The sequence below is a fragment of the Fukomys damarensis genome, unplaced genomic scaffold, assembly GCF_012274545.1.
Source record: "Fukomys damarensis isolate Sample0158 unplaced genomic scaffold, DMR_v1.0_HiC HiC_scaffold_22, whole genome shotgun sequence".
Lineage (NCBI taxonomy): Eukaryota > Metazoa > Chordata > Mammalia > Rodentia > Bathyergidae > Fukomys > Fukomys damarensis.
This window is the reverse complement of record NW_022900934.1, coordinates 15,641,358-15,659,337: the sequence shown is the minus strand read 5'-3', so window position 1 is coordinate 15,659,337 and position 17,980 is coordinate 15,641,358. Positions and strand designations below refer to the sequence as shown.

Here is a 17,980-nt window from a genome sequence, read left to right as displayed (position 1 = left end):
AGAGAGAGAGAGAGAGTGAGAGAGAACAGTGACGCGAGATGTCAGGACCTGCACACTAGCCTCCTGTGCTGGGACTCCATTCACATCTCTATTGCAGGCTCACACCGGCCTTGAGGAAGACACATTTCTTACTTCACAGAAACCAGAAATTAGAGAGATCAAGTGACGTCCAGGGTCACACAGCGATTACACAGTAGAGCCAGCTTTCCCCTTCACGTCTGTGTGCCTCCAAAACCTTAGTCTAATATAAACAGCTAGGGCACATTATCCTACTGTGTGCCGGACACCATCCCTCAAAGGGAAACACGCTAATCCTCACACTGCCCTCCGAGGGAGCAGCCGTGGGGTGTCCCATAGCAAGAGGCGTACAGAAGTAAAGCAACTCACAAAGCCAAGCCATCCTGCAAGGAGGAGGCGGAGCTGCAGCTTGAGCTGACACAGTCCAAAGTTCTGCCCCGGCACCACGCTGCTGCTTCTGGGTATTTAACTCCTGGTGTCTGGAGGAGGAGGGAATGCCTGGCCCTAGGACCCCCTCTCAGATGAGGAGATAGAGAGGCACAAGGAGAACAGCCTCTGTGTCTGCCAGGCTGGCCCCTCCCTGGGCCTGGAGCCAGAAGGCGAGGAGGGCAGGGGAGGAACAGAGTCCTGCGACCTCCCCTTGCCAGTCTTCCTTCTGAGGGTGCTTGGACCAGGTGACTAACCATTTCCAGGGCTGTGCAGGCCCAGCCTTGAGGCTGTTAGCTTCTACCAGTTAAAGTGTTTGTCCGGGACTCCCTAGAGATGCAAGGAGCTGCTCAGGGAGGGCAAGGCAAAGACTCCATATAGGACTGGCCTGGGAGTTGGGAACTATTGCTTCCAATTGTAAGTTTGCTGCCAAACTGCTAAGTGACTTTGGGTAAATCACTTGCCTTCTCTGGGCTTTAGTTTTCTCATCAAGAAAAATAGGGATCTGGCACACGCCTGTAATCCCAGCACTCAGGAGGCTGAGGCAGGAGGATCGCTGTGAATTTGAGACCAACCTGGGCTACATAGTGAATTCCAGTTCAGTCTCAACTACATAATGAGACTCTGTCTCAAAAAACAAAAAACAACAACAAAAACTTCGGGATCTATTTCCTGTTCTGCCCCCTGGGGGGTGCGGTGGAGCAATCAGGTGGGAAGGCGTTTGGAGGACATAATGGGCTCAACTAATGCTGCCAAGTTTTCACCTTACTCTGCTTCCCGCGTAATATGAGAAATGTAGCTGTTGAGTCTGACGGTGATTAGAATTTCTGTGAATTTTCCTGGCTCTCTCCACCCGTGGAGGCCAGGCTGAGTGTCCTATCCCAATAACAATCATCATGAATTGAATAAGGTTCAGAAAGTTGCTCACATTCATGGGACCGGGATCAGTGGTGCCATGCCGGCAAGTGAGAGGTCCTGCGTTCTATTCCTAGTACCGGAAAAAATTAAAAATTTAAAAATAAATAAACAAATACACTCACAGGGCCAGAAATCCCATCCCAGGAGTGTCCAGCGGTAAAGCCGGCCTCTGCCCACCAGGAAGCACCATTCCTTGTTGCAGCGCAGGTCTGAGTTCCTCCCACCACCGAGTCCATACCCTGGGACCTGCTCCCCCTACAGGGTGCCCGAGAAAGGTCTGGCGCAGCTGTGTCCCCTGTGTGTGACCTCTGACCCCCTCCCCGCACGCCCCCCCCCACCCCGGGCAGAGTGTCTCCTGTGTCCGCCCGCCTTCCCCTCTGATCCTGGCGCCTGCAGGTGCGGCTGGTGATCGCTGAGAAGGGCCTGGCGTGCGAGGAGCGGGACGTGAGTCTGCAGCAGAGCGAGCACAAGGAACCCTGGTTCATGAGGCTCAACCTGGGCGAGGAGGTGCCGGTCATCATCCACCGTGACAACATCATCAGCGACTACGACCAGATCATCGACTACGTGGAACGCACCTTCACGGGAGGTGTGGGCGCTCCCGCCACGCGGCACGGGTCGGGCGGGGCCCCGGAACCTTGGCAAGCCTGACATCCATGGCCCAGTCTCCCCAGAAACAACCACCACAGGCAGGGCTCCCTGCTCAGGAACCACAGAGCCACGGGCACAGCCACATCCCAGCCCGGCGACCTCCTCCCCGGAGCTCAGGTGCTCTGGCCCCTTCCTCAGGACTCCCGAAGTCCCAAGCACAACCACAGACCCTCAGGAGTCATTTGGGGCCCCACAGGCAGCATCCAGCTCTCCCAGGGAGTTCAGGGCTCAAGCACGGCTCACACCCCTGAAACCCTGAAGCACAGTCAGGGTCAGACTCCTCCTGGGACCCCATAGATATGGTCCCAGACACCTCAGAACCACGGACACAAACAGGACCCTGAACTTGCAGGACCCGCTGGCCTCACCTTCTCCTTGGTTGGCAGCCGCTGAGAGAGGTCTGTTGGTAAATACAGTGTGAAAGAAGGCCAGGGGTGGGGTTGGGGGTGCTCATCCACTCTCCAAGCACTGCAAAGGAAAAGACTTTTTATAAAAGGAATATGAATAATCTATCAATGATTTCAAATCAAACAGACTTAGGTATTGTTTCAACTCTAGGCTTCCGGTCTCTTGAGATTAGGTGACACCGGTCACAGACCCTACTTGGCCATAGTCTGAGCTGAGCCCAGCCGGCCCTGGGGGACAGGTGGACACAACCCAGAGAGGAGAGGCAGCCACTGGGCCACACAGGTCCCCACTCACCAGTGGCAGAGTCTCAAGAAGCGGGTGGGCCTGGGACCCCTGGGCGTGACACTTTGGGGCTCTGGGTGCTAGCGTTGGTTCTTTACAGAGCATGTGGTGGCCCTGATGCCCGAGGTGGGCAGCCCACAGCACGCGCGGGTGCTGCAGTACCGGGAGCTGCTGGATGCACTGCCCATGGACGCCTACACACACGGCTGCATCCTGCACCCCGAGCTCACCACCGACTCCATGATCCCCAAGTACGCCACGGCTGAGATCCGCAGTGAGTGCCAGGGGTGCTCTGTGGACAGGAGTCCTCCCTTCTGCACTCTGTCCTCCCACGCCTGGTCTCCTTGTCCTCTCCTCCTCCTTCTCCTTCCTCTTCCTCTTTCTCCTCTTCATCTTCTTGTCTCCCTCCGTCTTTCTCTCCTTTCCCATCCATCTTGTAAATCCTGTTGCTCACTGAACACGCCTCCCTCCCTCTCCGGCAGTCCCTCTCTCTCTTCCCCCACCCTGAGATGCTGCTCTTGTCTTGTCACCCTATAGAGGCTGCTAGGCTGTTGGTTCTCCAGAGGCTTTTGCTGTCCTGAGTACCTAGGGACCTCCCACAGTGAACTCAGCACTAAGGAAGCTGTGGCAGGAGGATTGCTATAAGTTTGAGGCATAGTGAGTTCAAAGCCAGCCTGAACTACATGGTGAGACCATGTCTCAAAAAAACGAAACAATTTTTTCATCTAATCCAACCAGTGTGATCAGGGCAGCATGGAGGCTATGGCTCATTGAATGTGCCCATCCCAGCCTCTGGGGTCATAGTGACATCCAAGAATGAGGGGGAACCATGTTCTGGACTGGAGAGCTGAAGGACACGACTGTGGTAGCTGCACAGCTAAAGGGGTGGCAGAGCATGTATGTGAGATGGGTAGCAGATATGGCAGGAGAGGGATTTCATCCAAAGAACAGTGAGGAAAGTGTGCTGGGCAGTGACAGGTGCAGATCTGCATTTTACAAAGACCATGCCCCTGAGAAAAGAGTGGACCGAGCTGCTGCGAGGCCCCAGCTGTACTCCAGTGGGCAGTGATGGTGGCCTGGCCTGCGGGGAGCAGTCTCAAGCACTTCTGGGCTGGGCACTCCCCTTGGCCTGTCCTGAGCCATCTGAAGGGTCTCGGAAGAGAGAGGGGTCCAAAGCAAGCCCAACTCCCTCCTTTGAGGAAACACAGTCTCAGGACTCCAGCCCAGATGGGAAGGAGAGACTTTACAGGGTACAAAGGGGGCAGAAACCAAGGCAGTGACCCCTGCTTCAGTTGGTCCAAGGTCTTCCCTCCTGAAGTCTACAGAGAGCTGCCATGTGGGCATCCCCAGGGGACAGGCAAGAGGGAAGATGTTATACTTGACCTTCACATTTATAAAACATCAGTGACACTTAATTTAGCCCCAGAGCTGGGAGTGCCGGGAGTTATTTACCAGGCCAAGGATGGGCTGGTGGGTGGTGAACCTCAGGGGGCAGAAACTAAATGACCACAGCATCCCACTCCCTCACTCGTGCCATTCCCTCCCTCAGTACTCACTGCACTCCTACTCGGTGCCAGGACTGCACTGGCCTTTAAAGAGAAACCAGGAGAATCTGACAGAGCCCTACTCTGCAAAAGCTTGCATGCTAGTGGGAGGAATACCCATCCAGAGATAACTATGCTAGCATCAGTTTCCCTGTTCAGCAGGAGTACAGGTAGTGCACTGCACAGGTGCAGGGGAACTTAATTTTTCATAGACCACAGATGAGTGGAGTTGTGCCATGGCAGCTGTAGCTAGTGTGTGAGTGTGTGTGTGTGTGTGTGTGTGTGTGCATTCTTTGGCAGGAGTTTGTAGAGTGTACACTGGGAACAAAGGCATTGAAGGTCTGATCCCCTCAAGGGCCAGGTTCTGTGGAGGAGGTGGTCATCAGCTGAACTTAGAAGGAGGATTTTGGGAATAGAAGATATGGCTGTCCTGGAGGAAGAAGTAGAAGGAGCAAAGGTCTGGAGGTCTGGAATAGTCTGGCACACTCAGAGAGCAGGAAGCATTTGGGATGACTGAAGTGGCCCATTGGAGGGCAGGGATCACTGCTGAACTCATGAGCCAGTGAGAGGGGAAACAGACGTAACCCGCAGGCCCCTTGGGGGCACATGTAGAGCTGGGACACTGTCTGAAGGCAGGGGCGATAGAGGTAAGCTTCCCACTTTGAGGGGCAGGCTCGGGGTGTGTGAGGAAGGTGTCTCCACAGAGGTGTGAGGAAAGGGGTGAGTGGGGGTCTGCACTAAGTGAGGACCACAGGCTTGGATGGGGAAGGTGAAGCGAGCGGAGGGATGAGAAATATGAGCAGGGCAAGTGCTGGGGACCTGGGGCTAAGCTGAGGCGAGGAGGAGCTAAGGACGATCCCGGGCCTGGCTTCGTTTTGTGGGCGGAGGGGGCTGGCACACGGGGAGGGGAGGGGCGCCGGGAAGATGAGATCCTGGATTCCAATTCCATCTGCTTCTGGCATCTCCCATACACCTGCAAGGACAGAGGCTCCTCCTCTTGCCCACTGTGCTCCAGACAGCAGCTCTCCGGGTCCCACCACTTGGCGTTCTTCATCACCGACGATCGTCAGCATCATAGGACGTCGTCATGGGTCTGTCTCTCCCGCTAGTCCAAGCCTCAGGCAGGCAGCCTGTCTTCTGTCCCATGTTACAGCTTATGGTGCTCGCTGAATGTCGGCTGTGGACACTGTCACTTCCGTGCCCTGAGTTTAGATGGACTGACTGGCAGCTGTGTGGGGGAGGGGACACAGAGGCACCGGGTAGCAGGGATGGAATCTTTCCTATTCTCTGCCCAGGACATTTAGCCAATGCCACCACAGACCTCATGAAACTGGACCATGAAGAGGAACCACAGCTCTCTGAGCCCTACCTTTCTAAGCAGAAGAAGCTCATGGTGAGTGTCCCCACCTGCTGGTCTCTTTCCTCACCCTCTAGTCCACAGAAAGGGAAATAGGGGAAACTGGCAGGAAGTTGAGAATCAGCTGAAGGTTTGAGGTGGAAAACCGTGGGCTTGATTTGTCCATTCGGCCTCCTCTGCCATTTACTGTCACTTTGTCCTTGGGAAAGCCACTGTCACCTTGGAGCCTCATGTCTTAGTCTGTGTCTCAGCAGACAGCATTAGACACAGGTTCTTGCATAAGAAGGTATCAAGAGAATGCTCTGAGGAGCCCAGTAAAGACAGGGACAGGGGAAGAGGAAGCAGCCAAGCCTTATCAGCCTCACGGAAAGTTCTGGAGCATAAAAGGCACCACACAGTGGGTCCGCCCTAATACCCGCACATTGGCTGGCATTGGCTGAAGACTGCCTGTGCAGCTGTGGGCCCCTAGCAAGGGTGCTACCAGCAGTTAAAGGTATAAATGTGTCAGCCCAGTGGCATAGATCTCAGCAGAACGGCCAAGCTCAGCAGACAGGCATAAGCACCAGATGAAGGCACTTGTTATTTGGAGCCTAAGTTTGCATAAAGGAGTTTAGGCAAAGTTTCCTTCCTGACTCCAATGAGGCCAACTCAACCTCTGACCCCTGCCTGTCCTGCTTCAGGCCAAGATCCTGGAGCACGATGATGTGAGCTACCTGAAGAAGATCCTTGGGGAGCTGGCCATGGTGCTGGACCAGATCGAGGCCGAGTTGGAGAAAAGGAAGCTGGAGAATGAGGGTGGGTGTCAGCCCTGGGGTGGGTGGGCTGTAGCCTTCCCAGCCTACTCTATCCTGTCTGCCCAGGTGTAGCCTCTCTTCTCACCCCACTCAAAGGTCTCAGAAGACCTATCAGTTGGGATACGGGATCAAAAGATGTAGGTTCAAATCCTAGGTTAGCCACTTAGTTGAGCAACCTTGGGTAAGGCACTCATCTTTCTGGGTTTCATTTTCCCACATATAAAGTGGGGATAATAGCAGGACCTTCCTCAGAGCTGTGGAGGCACTGTGTAACATACGTGCAGGGTCGTTAGACCCCAGGGCTTATTATACAGCAAGAGTTTAATAAAGGCTGTGGGCGAGGATAGCAGGGGTGGCAGTGACCACTACTCACTGTACCATCTCACCCCGCCCTGGGCAGTGATGCATATGCTTCCTTTGTGCAGCAGCTACACATCTGATTTCACCCAGACTCTCCAGTACTGGCCTTCCTGCTCTGGAGCAAGTCCCTGATCAGACACACCAGCTCCCTTCCCACCCCACACCTTTGCTCCTACAGCCCCTCCACCTGGAGTCCGTTTCACTCCATTCTGCTCCATCTGCCTGTGGTGCCCATCTTTGCATCAGCCCTTCTTCCAGTCTCACTGAACATCTCCAGCATACTCTGTTTTCAGAGCCCCATTTCATCTCCTTGACATGGCAAATGTTTGTAGCACATGCAGCATGCATGGGAGTTGCGGAGCAGTGTCTGAAAACAGGTCAGACATATGCCTGTAATTCTAGCTATTTCAGAGGCCTTAATCCTTTCTGGGAAAAACATGGTGTAGCTATCTCAAGGAAGAACCTTCTGATTTCTATCCGAGTGTGCTCAAGGGTGCCATTAAGAGCTCTCAGGGAATAAAACTGGAGGGTCCAAGGCCGGCCTTTGAGGCCAAACAGAATCTCAGCTCCATCCTTCTCTCATTGGTTCACCTTGAACAGACTTATGTTATTTCCTTATTCATTAGTTTGTTAGGGCTGAAAAAACAAAATCCCAGGGACAGCGTGGCTTAAACAGCAGAACCCTATTGCTTCACAGTTCCGGGGGCCGGAAGTCCAAGTTCAAGGTGTCAGCAGGGCTGGTTTCATCAGGGGCCTCTCCTTGACTTGCAGATGGGACCTTGTCGCTGTGTCCTCACATGCTCTTCCTCTGTGCTGCACATCCTGGGGGTCGCAGAGTGTCCCGTTTGTTTTTAGGAATACATCAGTCAGATGTGAGTCAGGACCCACACTAACATCTTCATTTTGACTTAATTACTTCGTTAAAGGCCCCATCTCCAAATACTGTCACCTTCTGTGATACTGAGAGTTAGGACATCAATATATGAATTTGGAAAGAGACAAAATTTAGCTCTATATATAACTATATAAACATGTTTAGTAATTTTATTGGTTTATTTGTTTTTGAGATAGAGTTGATAAATTTCCCAGACTGGTCTTGAACTCACAATCCTTTCATCTCATCTCAACCTCCCAAGCAGGCAGGATTATAGGTGTGCACCATTGTGCCTGACACAATTTATATATTTAACAACACTGCGTCAGGTGCTATTCTAAGCTTTATACATTTCAACTCCCTACTGTTCTAGGAGATAAATAGTATTAGTGGTCCCATTTAACAGATGAGGGAACCAAGATACAGAGAGGTCCAGTAGCTTTCCCAAGGTCACATAGGTAGAAATGGTGAAGCCGGGATTCAGACTTTAGCTTAGAGTCCAAGTTCTTAGATGGTCTCTCTGCCTCTTCTGTCCTGAAAGGGCTGATAAAATGAGTGTCTGCTTTCTGGGGCTGCTGTGAAGAGCAGTGAGGAAATGCTAGGTCCTATTGCATTTCTTGAGGAGGTGTCACACATTGCCTGGCACACAGGTAGGTAGTATCTGCAAATACTAGTTGCTGCTGTGATCCTGGATGACTCAGGGTCTGAGTGGATAGGGCCACAGTTGATGTCCTGGAGGAGAGCTTGGGACATAACATTCCTAAGGAGTTCCCGGACTGGGCCCTGATGTCCCACCCTGTTTTGGTCCTGAAGTCTTCTGAGAAGAGGCAGCGTTGCAGTGCCCCATGGTGTGATGACTGAGGCTGTCAGGATGGAGAGGTATGGTTGGTCCTTGTGTCCTCGGAGACTGAGAGGGTGACAGAGCCCAGGGAAGTGGCTGTGAGCCTTAAAGTTTTGAATGGCCCATATGTCCTCTGTCCCTCACTTATCCACTGGGTACCACCAAACCTGCCTGGGAGGACACCAGGCCCTGCACTTCTCCCTTTGTGGGCTGGAAAAGCTGAGGAGGTATTGTGATTTCACAGTTAAGGCTCCAGGCATGGAGCCACTGACATTCATGCATATTCCAATCAACCTCTTCCTAGCTCTCTGACCTTGTAGAATTCACTTCACCCCTCTGAGGTCATCTGCAAAATATAAATAATAATAGACTCTAACTCATAGCAAGGTTGTGAGGACCCATGAAGACAGTGAGCACTGGGCACTTTGCAGAATGCCTGGATGCTCTGAAAATAGCAGGTTTTGGGGTGGGTTTTTTTTTACCTCTACTATTTTTCATTCATTTATTTGAATATTTATTGAACACCTACTATGTGCCAAATCCTCCTGGGAGTAAAATTGTGAGTGAAAACAAGATATTGTTCTTCCTGTGTAATTTGTGATCTTGGGAAAGAAAAGGACATTAGTCAAATAATCGCATTTGTAAACACAGAATTATAAACAATGATAAATGTTAAGATGAAGAGTAAAATAGGCAAAGGTCAGCAGTGTAGCTTACAGGTGGAGCCCTTGCCTAGCATGCGAAAGGTTCTGTACCCAATCTCCAACACCACCAAAAAGAAGAAAGAAAGAAAAAAGGGTAATATAGGCAGGACAAATTGCACAAAGCTTGACGAGGTCTGACAGAGTGACATTCAAAGTGAGACTTGAAGGATGAGAAGGAGCCTAGGGAGGGAGCTACCAGCCAGACTGAGAAGACGCACGGTGGTTGGAGAGAATGAGGGTCTCTCGAGCTACTGGGCAGTGCGTGGTGAAGAGAGGGGCATGAGCGAGGGTAGAGACTGCTGGGGAGGCCCAGATGAGATCATGGGCTGAGACTGCATTGCAAGGGTTGAGTTTATACTGGGAGCTATAAGAAATCCTTGGAGAGTTTGGGGAAGAGGACTGTCTGTTAGCTTTGCGGCACAACAAAACATTCCAAGTCTACGGGACTTAAGAACCATTTTTTGGTTCATGATTTGTGGCTGGCAGGGTGGGCTGGGCTTGCCTCGGAGCCTTGTCTGTCCCCATTGACGTGACTGGCTCCACTCCTACAGCTGTGAGCAGGAGCACAAAGTGGCCTTGCTGGCCTATCTATGGTTGGCTGGTATAGCCTGGCCCATGAGGTAACTGGGCCACCTATTATACCTCATCCAGCAGCTAAGCCAGGCTCCTTCAGACAGTGGTGGGCCTAGGGTCTGTGCACAGTGCTGGAGCACAAAGACCAGGCATCCAAATGCTCTTCCAACCTCTGCTGCAGTTGCTGTTACTAAAGTCGCATGGACTACAGCAAGTGACCTAGCAAAGGCCAGATCGAAGGGGTCCATCGGGTCAGCCTTCTGGGGTAGAGGGCATGGAGAAGGGGGGATCTAGAAAGGCACACAGAGACACAAGACTTTGAAGAGGCACAGAGGATGGCAAAGAGATTGGCCTTGGGGTGGGCTGGCATCAGTGGGGTGACCAAGGCAGAGGCATGTGCCTGGAGGTTTTCAGGTTTTGTGGTGCAGACAGGGTTTCTTGTCTAATGGTTACTATTTTCTTAATGAAGCATGAAGTGATGTCATCAGCTGAGAGGGATCTGGGGTCAGGGTTTGACAGGAATAAGGAGAACACATGAAAAGATATCCTAGTATCTCTGCAAGGAGCGAGGAAGTGGGCCTACTCAAGCAATGTAACAGGATCCTGCAGTGCTGAGTACCCTTGCAGGCTTTGCCATCCTGAACTTACATTGTAACTGGACAGCTCTGTGGTGAGAGTCTGCTGCAGACACAGCTGGCAGCCTCAGAGAAGTGCCAAGTATGCTTCATCCAGGCCCGGGCCTTTGCAAAAGGGGTGCCCAACTGGAGGAGAGGAGGGGTACGTCAAAGAGGTCAGTCTTCTGGAGCTACAGTAGACTGCTCCAGGCTAGCACACATATGGGGTCACACAGGGTAGTACCTGTCCTATTTGCTTAGAGACATACACACATACATACTCCGTGTCTGCTGGAGAACAGCCAGATATACACAGGCATGTGTTGCACTTACACAGGTGGTAAGCCATACTAGGTGGACCCCATGCCCACGTGTGCAGACACCCATAGGCATATGAAGAGTTGGTGCACCGACCTGTGCAGGACAGCCAAGATAAACATACGGCTGTGCAGGACAGACACCTGGACAGGTTCACACTGAGACCTGAGTAAAGCATGCGCCCACTGAAAGGACACAAGTATCCATGGAGACATGTGCTATGTCCATGCCCATCCGCATTAGAAAAAGAGCAGCAGAAGGGATTAGTTTAGGAGCATAGCCTCTGGAACCAGAGAGCTTGGATCTCACTCCAGGCTCAGCTCTGCCACGTACCATTTGCATGGCTTTGGCCAAGTTACTTAACCTATCTGTGCCTCAGTTTCCTCATTTGTAGAATGGAGCTAATAACCACATCTACTTGTATCATTGGGGATTAAGGGAACAATATCATACTCTGGGATGTCTCCTGCTCTCTGGCTGCCCCTTCTCTCCTGCCTGTCTGGTTTTTCCTTGCTGCCCAATCTCTAATCTGTGGAGGCCCCCGGGCTTGCACAATCACGACCCTTTCCTCAAGCCTGTTGAGGCTCCCTTGCTGACTCCATGCGGTCCGCAGCTGGGGAAGTGCACGCCTCAGTCCTGCCTCTTCCCACTGTCCCCACCCCCACCAGGCTCACCTCCCCAGTACCTCGAGGAGTCCTCTGATATCACCAGGAGCAACTCGTGCCTGCACCATGTCCCCTGCCCTTTTCCTGCTTCATCACGCTTACATTGCCAAACCTCAGACCTGGTTAAACCCAACACAACGTCCATTTGGCACCTGTACTTCTGACCATAAGATGGCCCTGAGTACGGCTGGGGGACTCCTTTGGATGCTGGCGGAACTCACTTGAACTTGTGACACTGGCCTGCGGTGACCTTACTGCTGACTCAGCCTCCCCCACTCCCTTTCCAGGCAACTCCTTTGCCCTTCACCCTCTACCACGTCCTCCAATCCTCTCACAACTGATCCTTTTCTTTCTATGTCACTGAGAAAGTCAAAGCATTAGGAAGAGGTCTTCATAACTACCCACCAACCACAACTGCCCACCACCAGAATTCACACACACACACACACACACACACACACACACACACACACACAGTGACTTAGAAGCTTAAAATGCATATTTGTTAAATCACATCTTGATATTGCTGAAATGGGAATGCTTCTTACAACCAATAGTTTATGTCTTTTGTTTTTGGGTGGGTGTCTTACATCTAGTGGTGACTTAAATTGAATGACACATGGTAGTATGTACTCCCTTGTTAACAAGAATGAACTGCCCTTGAACTAGCTAAGACCAGTCCCTTTTCTAGTGCACTGGGCTCCATCCATGCTCATCCACACAAGGACACATCCGGGATTCTTGCCACTCTTTCCTATAGCATTGTTTCCTCCTCTCTGATGGATCATTCCCATCAACACGCTTTTTCATTCCACCCAACTTACAGACACGCTCTTGCCCTAGCTCATGCTGTTGGCCTATCCTTCCCATCGCAGCAAAACTCCTTGAAAGTTATTTTTGCTCACCATTTCCAACTTTTCTCTTCCCTTTCTCTCTTGAATTCCTTCCAAGGGGGCGTAAATCATCAGGATTCTATTCCAACTGCTCTTGTCAAGGTCACCAGTCACTAAATGCAGCTGCCAGTGTCTCAGGCCTGCTCATATTTGCCTACACATGGCATCTGAACATGACCAGGTTCCCTCCTCGCTGGAATACCTTATTAACTCAGCTCTGCAGACATTACACTCCTTAACCCCTTTATACTGTATGTTAATATCGCTCCTTTGATTGAATTTTTATCTTTTATTAACACCTCTCCTTGTACAGTGATCACATTCATTGTGGGGAGGAGTAGGATATGTCCTTAACATATCTTAATTCTTTTATTCCCCCTTCCCTCCCTTTCCTCCTCCTTCTGCCTCGAGGTGCCCTTGCCATTTATAAAAGATTGATCTCCATGTTTCCTATTGTCTATCTTTTCTTTTGGACTTTAAATTATTTATACTTTGGAGCAGGCATGTTGGCACACGCCTGTAATCCTAGCACTTGGGAGGATGTATCAAGAGGATAGCAGCAAGTTCAAGGCCAGCCTGGGCTACATAGTGAGTTCAAAGACAGCCTGAACTACCTAATGTGATCCCGTCTCAAAAAAACAAAAAAGTTATACTTTGAGTTTCTTATGTAAGACAAGTTATGTGACATTTAAGCTTGTGTATCTGATTTATTTCATTTAACATTATGATCTCAAGGTGCATCCATTTTCCTACAAATTACTCAAATGTATAGTTTTTATGGCAGAGTAATACTCTATTGTATATAAACACCACATTTTCTTTATCCATTCATCCACTGATGGACATATATGCTGCTTCCGAGATTTAGCTATTATGAGTTATGCTGCTATAAGCATGTGTATTCATGTATCACTGTAATATAATGTCTTTAACTCTCTGGAGAAGATGACTAGAAGGGGAATAGCCATATTACAGTTTCTTGGTTGGTTGTTTCTTCTGCCGTGCAGGGGCTTTTTAATTCTATATAGTCCCATTTGTTTCTTGATGTTATTTCTTGTGCAATTGAGGTTGTTTAGAATGTGCCTATGTCTGCAAGAATTTTATTTACTTTATTTTCCAAAAGAGTGTTTTTGTTTTCATATCTAGACCTTTGATCCATTTTTATTTTATTTGGGGGCATGGTGACAGATATAGGGCAAGATTCAATCTTCTGCATAGGTGTAACCAATTTTTCCAGCATCATTTGTTTAAGGAGGCTATCTTTCCTTTAGTGTATGTTGTTGGCCCCTTTGTCAAAGATCAGATGGAAGATGGCTTGGGATTGTGTCTGTATCTTCTATTCTGTTCCACTTATCCTCATGTCTGTTTTTGTGTCAGTACCACACTATTATTTTGTTGTTGTTGTTGTTGTTTGTTTTTGGTACTGGGGATCGAATTTGGGATCTTGCGCTTGTGAGGCAGGCGGCAGCACTACTGAGCTAAATCCCTGGCCCAGTACCACACTATTTTTATCATGCAGCTCTGTGATATAATTTGAAATTGGGATTGTAATGCCTCCTGCTTTGTTCTTATTGCTCATGATTGCTTTTGCTATTCTAGGTCTCTTCTGGTTTCATATGAATTTTAGGATTATTTTTTCTAGTTCTGTGAGGAATGCTTTTGGTATTTTAATTGAGATTGCAATATATCTATATATCAATTTTGGCAGGATGGCCATTTTGATAATATCGGTTCTACCTATCCAGTAATAGGAGATATCTTTCCATTTTTTGATGTCCTCTTTGATCTTTTAGTGTACTGTAAGTTTCATTATAGAGATCTTTCACTTCCTTAGTTAAATTAATGTCAAGTATTTAATTTTTCTTGATGCTATTATGAGTGGTATTCTTTTCCTAATTTCTCTCTCAGTGAGTTCATTATTGGTGTACAAGAACTCTTATTTTTCCCCCATTAAGGTTATTGGTACATTTAAAGCAAACAATACAGTTACATTTATCATTGGGATCTTGTACCTTTACATGGTATGTCTTGGTTCTTATTTTTTCCACATATCCCTGCCCTCCCTTCACCCCCTTCACCCTTAAGAACTCTTATTTTTGTGTGTTGATTTTGTATCCTGCTACTCTGATGAATTTATTACTTCTAAGAGTCTTTTGGTGAAATTTTTAGGTCTTCCATGTAAAGGATCATGTTGTCTGCAAATGATAGTTTGAATTCTTCCATTCTTATAGGAATTCCTTTTATTTCTTCCTCTTGTCTGATTGCAGCAGCTAACCTTTTGAGTGCTAAAATTGAACAGGAGTGCTGACAGTGGACATCCTTGCCTTGTTCCTGACTTTAGAGGAAAAGCTTTCAATTTTTCCCCATTTAATATGATGCTGGCAGTAGGTTTATCATAAATGGCTTCTATCAGATGGAGAGAAGATCCTTCTATACTGATATTCTTTAGAGGTTTTATTGTGAATGGATGTTGGATTTTGTCAAAGGCTTTTTCTGCTACTACTGATATGATTGTGTGATTTTTATTCTTACTTCTGTTTATGTGATATATTACATTTGTTGATTTTCAAATGTTGAACCATCCTTGCATCCCTGAGATGAAGACTACTTGGTCATTATGTATGATCTTTTTGATGATTTCTTTCATTATTTGCCAGCATATTCTTTAGGATTTTTGTGTTTATGTTCATTAAAGAGATTGGTCTGGAGTTTTCTTTTGGGATCATAGTAATGCTAGCTTCCAGGAATAACCTGGATGTAGTCTTTCACTTTTAATTTTGTTAAAAACTTTGAGTATTGGCATTAGATCTTCCTTGAAGTTCTTGTAGAATTCAGTGGTGAATCTATCAGGTCCTGGGCTTTTCTTAGTTGGAAGGGTTTTTAAGTTACTGCTTCCATTTCATTTTGGCTCCTTTCTTAAAAGCAGAACAGAACAAGTCTTGGCCTCAGATTTTTGTGGGAAGTAGTAGGAAATAATGGTTACTTTGACTGGAATGGTAAAAATGGAAGTGACATCAAATTTTGGATGTATCTTGAAGATAAAGCTGATAAGAACTGCTGGCGGGTTGTGATGAATGAAAGAAAGAGAATTTATGGTGGCACTGAGGCTTTTGGCCTGAGCAATGGAAAGGGCAGGGGTGGCACTACTGAGACAGGGCCACGTGTGGGTGGGCTTAGGGGTGAAATCTCGAATTCTGTTTTAGATGTTAGATCTAAAACTCAGAGTGGATGCCCAAGTAGACTGTCAAAGAGGCAGCTGGTTACGTGGGTCTGGAGTAAAGACATATCCGCACTTTAAACGTTAGAGGGCTGGGGATGTGTGGCTTAGAGGTAGAGCACTTGCCTAGCATAGCAGAGGCCCCGGATCCTATCCCCACCACTGAGGAGGGGAAAAAAAGCATCTGGTTTATAGAAAATAAGAATAGAGATAGTACATACAAGGCTAGGGCAAAAGTGGTAGAGGGATGAATGGTACAGGGTTAAAGTGGGACAGGGATGAATGACCCTCGGGGACAACAGAAGGCAGACCAAAGTCCTGGGCTGATGAGAGAAAAATGAGTGTGTGGCATCTCCTCTCTCTCTCTCTCTCTCTCTCTCCTTTTCCCTTTCAGGGAAGAAATGTGAGCTGTGGCTCTGTGGATGTGCCTTCACCCTGGCAGACGTCCTCCTGGGAGCCACCCTACACCGCCTCAAGTTCCTGGGACTGTCCAAGAAATACTGGGAAGATGGCAGCCGGCCCAACCTGCAGTCCTTCTTTGAGAGGGTGCAGAGACGCTTTGCCTTCCGGAAAGTCCTCGGGGACATCCACACCACCCTGCTGTCAGCTGTCATCCCCAACGCATTCCGGCTGGTCAAACGGAAACCCCCATCATTCTTTGGGGCATCTTTCCTCATGGGCTCCCTGGGCGGGATGGGCTATTTTGCCTACTGGTACCTCAAGAAAAAATACATCTAGAGCCAGGCCCAGGGCCTGCTGTTGACTGTCGGTGTCTCTGTGCTGTGTGATTCCCATTGACCTCTCAGAAACTCACTGTCCCACGAACAGTGGATGGCACTTCCCCCCTTGTTCTGAGTAATTCTGTCGTCAGTGTGAAAACATTCCATAGTTTAGAAGTAGACGTTGCCAAGGCTATGACTTGAGGCTACGGCTCTACTAGAGGACAGAGAGTGAGACAGTGAGAGAAACAGAAACAAAACACGAATGCCTTCTCTTTGCATTCAAGGTCTCAAGATGGAACTGTGAGGACTGGTTAGGATCTGAGGTGAGTCCCAGGACATTCCACCACCAGGGCCCAGGTTCTGGGAGGTGCTGGGGCTCAGAGGGCCTGACCCCTCGCCTCCCCTTCCCTCTTGCCAGGGAACTCTTCCACAGGACAAAGCCAACACCAAGACTCGACTCTTCTAACCGGTACCTCTGGCTGGGGCTGAAGAGCCAGAGGCTCCTGAAGATCAGAAGGGGCTTCGTTCTTCTCCTGGACATAAACTGAGACAGCACTGGCTCAAGCCAAGGCAGTGATACCCCAAAACCTGGCCATGGCTGGGACTAACAACCTGAGCACACGCTTTCACCCCCCTCCTGATGTGGCTGATGTGTTCGGTTTGACTCTTCAACAGAAACCCCTGAAGGCTATATCCACCATCTACTTCCTACATTGAGTTGAGTTTTTCCACCCTGTGAGGTGGGATTTTCAGCAAAAGCCATGTTGACCTTCTCTTAGAAGGTTAGTCCCAGCTCAAGTGCAGGGGTGGGTCAATCTCCACCCCCTTTAATGCCCACCTTTCCCATTATTCCAGAGGCTCCCTCATGCTGGATGCACAGGGAGTCTCTGCAGCCATGCTGCCCTCTTGGTCAGATCTCACTTTCCTGTGCCTTTTGTATGCTGGGAAAGGGTCTGGGTGTCACTGCCGCTCATGCATAGAAACTAATGAAAGCCCCCAATAAAGCATCCAGGAGGAGCAATTACTTTTTATTTCTAAAGCTGTGTTGTTTACCCAGCTCTCATTTCCAAAGTTGGGGCCAGAGGGTTGGGGACACAAGGTTTGATAAATGGGGCTTCACAAGAGCAAGCAAACGTGGAATTCAGGTCCCCAGGTGCTGGGTCTGGCCAGCTTCTGATAGACTTTCCAAAGCTCTGACCTTGACACAAACCCACCTCACTTGAGCACAGTGTTTCCCAATTTACAGAGTATGTTCACTACCATTTGCTTACATTAACCTTCAGGGAGTACCCAGGGCACATACTCTTTTCCTGAATTTCCAAGTAGGAAAAATGTTAAAATGCCCAAAGAATATTAAACCAGGAATATAATTTGTGGAATATAAGGTATAGTTTTATGAATTTTGAAAAAGTATAAAAATATGTACGTTTTCATCAAGATAAAAAGTAAAAAATACCCAGGTCCAAGACAATGTCAGGGTAGAAATTGAAGATCACACAGTCTACCCATTGGGCTAGCCAAACAGCGATGCAGACTCTCCCTACTTATGATCGAAGAACACCGACATTACACTTATCCAAACAGGATCAACTGCCCTTGTGAAATGAAGACATGCTTATTCTCTCTCCAGAAATGGGATTCACAAAGCCCCATCAGTCAGTTACTTCACTCTGGAGAAGGTGGGATTCTCTTCTCATTATTCCTCAGGTTAAATTTAAATTTAACCATCACCAGCATCCCTTCTATTCAGTGTGTACAGACATGACAACAAAGAAGGAGACCTTTTTGGCTGCTGTATCCC

The 17,980-nt window shown here is 48.8% G+C and overlaps 2 protein-coding genes across 5 annotated transcripts in view; one reads left to right on the top strand and one right to left on the bottom strand.

The window, feature by feature from the left end:
- Window positions 1-17,212, top strand: part of Gdap1l1 (ganglioside induced differentiation associated protein 1 like 1) — a 24,924-nt gene extending 7,712 nt beyond the window's left edge. For 2 of the 4 annotated variants that reach the window (XM_010631452.2, XM_010631451.2), the window contains 5 exons: window positions 1,759-1,951; window positions 2,804-2,977; window positions 5,543-5,640; window positions 6,285-6,399; window positions 15,852-17,212. In XM_010631452.2, the coding sequence (XP_010629754.1) occupies window positions 1,846-1,951; window positions 2,804-2,977; window positions 5,543-5,640; window positions 6,285-6,399; window positions 15,852-16,195 (837 nt within the window). In that variant the 5' untranslated portion in view covers window positions 1,759-1,845 and the 3' untranslated portion in view covers window positions 16,196-17,212. Of the gene's footprint in view, window positions 1-1,758; window positions 1,952-2,803; window positions 2,978-5,542; window positions 5,641-6,284; window positions 6,400-7,529; window positions 12,545-15,851 lie in introns of those variants that run through there. The other 2 variants (XR_781695.3, XM_033767073.1) reach the window with 2 other exon arrangements.
- Window positions 1-17,980, bottom strand: part of Fitm2 (fat storage inducing transmembrane protein 2) — an 85,932-nt gene that overhangs the window by 54,522 nt on the left and 13,430 nt on the right. The window lies entirely within an intron of this gene.